This window comes from Alligator sinensis, unplaced genomic scaffold (genome assembly GCF_000455745.1).
Source record: "Alligator sinensis unplaced genomic scaffold, ASM45574v1 scaffold393_1, whole genome shotgun sequence".
Classification (NCBI taxonomy): Eukaryota; Metazoa; Chordata; order Crocodylia; family Alligatoridae; genus Alligator; species Alligator sinensis.
Window position 1 is genome coordinate 1,292,065 of NW_005842292.1, and position 6,067 is coordinate 1,298,131.

Below are 6,067 nucleotides of genomic sequence, written 5' to 3' on the forward strand. Positions count from 1 at the left end.
GCTCCGCTCCGCTCCGCTCTGAGATTGGGGTGGGGTGGGGGTTGGGAGCTGCGTGTTGGGAGTCGGAGGTGGGAGTTGCATGCTGGGAAGCTGGGGGTCAGCTCCAAGATGGTCGTGGGGGTGGTTGGGAGTTGCATGATGGGAAGCTGGGGGTCAGCTCCAAGACAGGGGGGGGGGGAGGGGTGGTTGGGAGTTACATGATGGGAAGTTGGAGGTTGGCTCCAAGATTAGCAGGTGGTTGGGAGTTGCATGCTGGGAAGCTGGAGGTTGGCCCCGAGATTGGGGTGGGATGGGAGTTGGGAGCTGCGTGATGGGACGTTGGAAGTGGGAGTTGCATGATGGGAAGCTGGAGGTTGGCTCCAAGATGGTGGTGGGGGTGGTTGGGAGTTGCATGATGGGAAGTTGGAGGTTGACTTGGAGATTGGGGTGGGGTGGGGGTTGGGAGCTGCGTGATGGGACATTGGAAGTGGGAGTTGCATGATGGGAAGCTGGGGGTCAGCTCCAAGATGGGGGTGAGGGTGGTTGGGAGTTGCATGCTGGGAAGCTGGGGGTCGCCTCCAAGATGGGGGTGAGGGTGGTTGGGAGTTGCATGCTGGGAAGCTGGGGGTCGCCTCCAAGATTGGGGGGAGGGCAAGGGAGGGCAGAGTATGTGGGTGCATGGATTCTTACTGGTGACATTCACCAAATGATTTTTCCTCTCGGGGCTGTGACTTGCTTGTCTGTGAGGTGGAGGCGGGGCTCATCTGCCGTGCTGGGGTATCCTGATGCCCAGCACCTGCAGAGCGCTTGGCTGGAAGGAGCACGCCCTCTTAAGCAGTGCCTTTCATCTGCTTATCTCAAAACACTTGCAAAGGCAGTCGGGGTCCTTATCCCTGGTTCACTGCTCTGGAAACTGAGGCACAGGTGATGCAGTTTGCCCAGGATCACCCAGTGAAACCAGTAGCTTGAGCTAGAAACACCTTGTATCCTTCGGAGCTCTGGCTCGGTGCGCTCTGCTAGGCTGCTTCGTCTCCTCATCTGTGGTTCTCAATCTTTTTAGACTCCAGCCTTCGAAGGGAACTGGAGGCCCGTTCAGAAAATGCCAGTTCTTACTTTTCACTCTTCTTTTAGCCTGTAGAAAAATAACAGAGCCGTCTTTCTGTTGCAAAGAACTCGGGAAGACCGCAGCTATGGATTTCTATGGGAAATGACTGGGTTTATCTTGTGAACTGTGTTTGTACACCTAACAGTGCTAACGCTGCATGGCCTCGTGTGGCACCCTTGGAAGGATCTCGAGGCACCCCAGGGTGCTGTGGCAGCCTGATTGGGAATCACCGCCGTACATCCACAGCTCTCTGTGAGCTACATCCGCATCTCTCTTTCCTGTGATGGAGGAACAAAGCTGAGGAACTGTGGCTGCTGCCCTTCGCTCTAAACTTAATGCTGCCCCATTAGCTCATCTTCCTTCACCCATCTGAAGACGTGCCTTCTTGCCATTCCCATCCTCATCCTGCATCTCTTTTGCCCTCATCCACTTCCAGGAAGCTCTTCCCTTATTGCTTTCTACTTCACCCTCATCTGTTTTTTTGCCATTGATTCTTTTGACACCCTTTGTTCCCCCTTTTGCTTTATTTGAGCATGTGAATGTGCTTTTTCTACAAAGATTTCCCTGGCCGGCTGTTAACTGGCAGTAGGTAAAAGCACCAGCTTCCCTCCAGTGGACACAAAATTGGGAAACTACCAAGCACAAGTAAAATTTTCCTGTGGTCCAGACTTCTCTTTAGTGTTTCTTAAAAAACATACTTGAGCCTTCTGCCTTTGTGGGGAGGGACTTTTTGTTCGAAGTGCGGAAAAGACAGTGGCGTGATTGCAAGCCTTGAAACAGTGCTCTTGGGAGAGATCCTGCTCCGATCAGTCCTAAGAACAGTTTGGTCTTGTCCTTGCTACTGCTTGATCCAATCTAGCTACAGCTGTGTTTTGATTCCTGTCTTTGATTGCTGTCTCTGAACCTTGTTGCAGCTAATACAGACTCCCGGTCCAATATGAGCTTGGAATATTTTATGTAACTGGTACCTGGAATGAGAGTAGGGACTTGCCATGTAGGTAGTTGAGTGGGTGGTTTGTAGCTGCCTGAGGTATGTGTGTAAATTGATTTCCAATATAATTGCAATTCCAAGTGTGGAGAAAGGTCCCTTGGGGCCAGGCTTCCCTCTTCCATCCTGTAGTCTTGCAATAGCCTTTGCTGTGTACTGCGATGAACCTGAGACCAACCTGGCATTGTGGCAGGCTCTCAACATTTGCATTCCCACTTGACTGATGGGAGTTTTTCTCTGATAGGTAAGTTAAAGATTGGGTATCGTCCTGGTAAAGGTGAGGGAATAGCTTGAGCAGTGAAATGAACTTTTTTGTTAGCTTTTCAGCAGCTTTCTGAGGGCATGTTTTGTTGGCCTTGCTATAAAGTGAAGCAGTCTTCAGTGGCTGTGGCAGCATCAGTATGCACAAGGAAATGCAGAGAGGAAAAACAGCCTTGCTCCTATAAGGATTTACTGTTAGTACAGGAAATTGTGAAATAATATTGCAAGAGGCAATACAGATGCATTGTATTTGTTGGAAGTGAGTAACCATTACCCATCAAGATGCTAGCAATTCTTGCTTCAGATTCAGCAAAACCGAGATCAGTACAGCATGGAGAAAGAAAACCCTTTACTTTTAGCTGAAATGGTGTCATAACTGAAGTAATACTAAAACAAACGGCTGAATTTTGCCTCCTTTGGTTAGAGCTTAACTTTCAATGTAATAGTATTGGACAAAAAATAAATGTTACCGAACCCACACACAGCTGTGCTCTATCCAGGCAAATGCAACTAAACAGGCTGCATGTCTTATTCTGCTCTGACATTCATACCAAGCCTGTATTGTTCTGCCAGCCTAGCTTTGTGCCATCAACAAACTGTCTGCGCTAGGAAGATAAAACATGAAAGAATGTCTGGCAAAAAATTGTGGCCTGTTTTGAAAATCTTTCTCCCAGGGATAGAGATGGAAAGGGGCTGTCAAGCTGTTGAGGCCCCTGTATTCATAGGCAAGTACTTATCAGGAATCCTGAAATCTTCATAGTTTCATAGTGCTTAGGGTTGGAAGGGACCTAAACAGATCATCAGGTCTGACCCCCGATCTTGTGTGGCTCCAACCCTTCTTGCATACCACAGCCCCAAGCACCTTCATAACACTAAAACTAAAATCACCCTACAGTGCGCCACAGCTAGGAAACATGAAAGGGGGCTGCCGAAGCCCTACCTCTGTGTTTTATTTCATACTTTCATAGGATCCTTCTGTGAAGACTTGTTTGTCTTGAAGCACGTATAGAGTGTCTTATCATCTGTCCCTGAAGTTAGTTCATTTTACAGGTGAGGAAACTGAGGCACAGAAGTGACATGATTTGTCCAAATGAACATGGGGCTGCTGTCGTGCTAGGGGCAGAAACTGGAGTTGTGATTCCCAGTCTCACTACTACTACTGCTAGCCACTTTCTGCTTCCTTTTGCCTCCTCCTTTGCGAGCATCTATAAGAATATGTGTCTGCATTCCCTTACTTCCCTGCTTCATGTTTAGTTGTCTTATTTTTCTACCAGCAGCATTTCTACATACATTAGTTACTAGGGAGGTACCAGACCCACTTTTTGTTCAAAATGTGTTCTCCTTTCTTGTGCATAATGAAAAGCCAAAAGTTTTTAACAGGTACCTTACTTGGAGCTTTTCTTACATTAGTGTGAGCGCTTGCTGGAATGATCTGAGGACCCAGAGGCTTTATGGTGGTGGACTTTGCAAGAATCAAGGACATGAAAGATGGAAAGGGATCACTAATGTTAGCTGGGCTGGAATATTGTTGTTTTTTTTTCCTTGCCTACTTCTATCTCAAATCTCTTGGCAAAAAAGATTTTTCTTTTCTAGGATTGTACACAGCTTCTCTTTCAGTTAATGGATCCGAGGCCTCTGGCCACATCAGGGAAAGAAATCTTGATACACCATTTATTTCTAATATTAGAAGCAAAAAAAAAAACTTTTAACCTTCTCTCTCCCCTTAACGCCCTGACAGACATGCACTCTGTCCCTCGCGCTCTCTGCCCTGGCATAAATCAAAAAGACAAATTTGTCAATTTGTTTTCCCTTCCCCAGCCCCTGTAAAATGCTTGCTTTCCTTTTTGCAGAGTCACACTGAGAAGAGCTTCCCATGCTAATGTGCTCCACAAGAAAAGGAACATAATCTTATCAAAAAAAAAAAAAAAAATTGAATAGCCCATTTTAAACAAATAAAGTATGGCAGAGAGAGTACTACTTGCTGAATTGTGCTGGAGTGATGTTGTGCTGCAATGGTCCAGGAAATGAGAGGCAAGGATCGCTGTGGGTGATTATTCTTTATTGGACTTGAAGAAGAATGTGCTACCTATGAAAGCTTGTCTAAGTCTATCCCAACCACAGTTGGTCCAATAAATGACATCGCCCCCCCCCCAAAATCCTTGCCCCTTGCATACTTGTTGGATTTTTATTTTGCATGTGAGTGCTGCTAGGAACCTGTTTACGGACAGTGTATCTTGGAAACCCATCTTCCTATCTCCATATCCCAACACGCTGTATCTCTCATTGCAGGTTTGTGGGATCACTGGGTACCATCATCATCAAGTGCAAAGATCTGCGAATTATTCAGCTGGATATACCTGGAATGGAGGAATGTTTGAATATTGCTAGCTCTATTGAGGTAAGAACTTTTAATGTTTAGGGTGCAAACATCTAGAACTCTTGGTTCAGAGCAATCCCTTTTATTAGACCAGCTGAGAAATTGCAAAAAAAAATATTTTTTTTCTGCAAGCTTTCAGGCTTACACGTCCTTCATCAGGCTCAGGGAAAGTTAATGATGCTAAAAAGTCCCCATGTATAGGAGCTAACTTCATTGTTGCACAGAGGAAACAGAAGCTGGAAATCTGTTCCTCTTGGTCCGTGGAAGTGTCTTTGGGGGTTGCTCTTTGCTGTGCAGATCAAGCAGGATTCCTTCCCTGTTGCTGTAGTCTTAATATTCGGAGCATCTTTCAAATAGCTGTTCAAAGAGATGAAAGAGTGGACTAAAAGAGCATGGCCTTACAGCAAAATGTGGGGGACGGACAAAATCTTGGTGTTATAATTCTCTAGGCAGGATCCTGCACCTATTGAGTGTTTAAAACACTGAATGAGTGAGAATCCCTCACATCAGCTGAAACCAATCATGCAGTTGACTCCCCCTGCCCCTGATGTAGTGGGAACTTAGCAGAGCCATGTTGCCACTTACATTGTTTCCACCTGTTTCAGGAGGCAAATGAAAATTGTGAAACCAGCATTTGGTTTGGAGCAATGAAGGGTTGCTTGAACCCCCCCCCCCCTTTTTTTTATGTGGCTATCAAAATTACTGTATTTATTCCAATACAAGATGGCCCTAAAAGTAAGACAACCCCCCATAATTAGATTCTATGTACAGAAAATGTATACATTTATTGTAATTTTCCATGTATGGAATCTTAAGTTTTGCAGGATCTTCTTAAATTTGTCCCCCACTGTTACTGCAGGTGGTGGGAGAGAGGTGATGAGGGGGGCAGCAATGGGGTGGGCGGTAGGGGGACAGGCAGTGGGAGAGGCAGTAGGGGTGCACAAGATGGGGCAGGCAGTGGGTGGCAGTGTGGAGGTGGGGCAGGCAGAGAAGCAGTCAGTTTGCCCCTGCTCCCTGACCCCCTCCACACATTTACCCCCCATTGTGCCTGCCTCTGCTTCCCCTGTTCTCACCTCCTCCCCTCTGTTGCTTCTGTCACTTGAAGCCTGAGATTGTGTCCTCCCCACCCCCTGCCTGCCCCTCCATGCCCACCCCCCTCTTACCTTCCACGCAGGCAGGCTCTGTCCCTGCTGCAGCCTGGGGCATAGAGCATGGCTTTAGCCTGGTACCATAGGAGCAGCACAGAGCTGGCACTGTTCTTCCAGCCTGGCCCTATAGCAGCAGTGCTGGTTCCTTGCCACTGCTCCTATGGGGCCAGACTGGACCAGCGGTGCCAGCTGCGTGCCACTACTATGGG

General features: G+C 47.3%; 1 protein-coding gene across 1 annotated transcript in view; it reads left to right on the forward strand.

Annotated features, from left to right (window-relative positions):
- Positions 1-310: 310 nt before the first annotated feature.
- Positions 311-6,067, forward strand: part of MTMR9 (myotubularin related protein 9) — a 34,594-nt gene continuing 28,837 nt past the window's right edge. The window contains exons 1-3 of the mRNA XM_014522049.2: positions 311-370; positions 854-903; positions 4,623-4,731. Coding sequence (XP_014377535.2) covers positions 311-370; positions 854-903; positions 4,623-4,731 — 219 coding nt within the window. The remainder of the gene's footprint in view (positions 371-853; positions 904-4,622; positions 4,732-6,067) is intronic.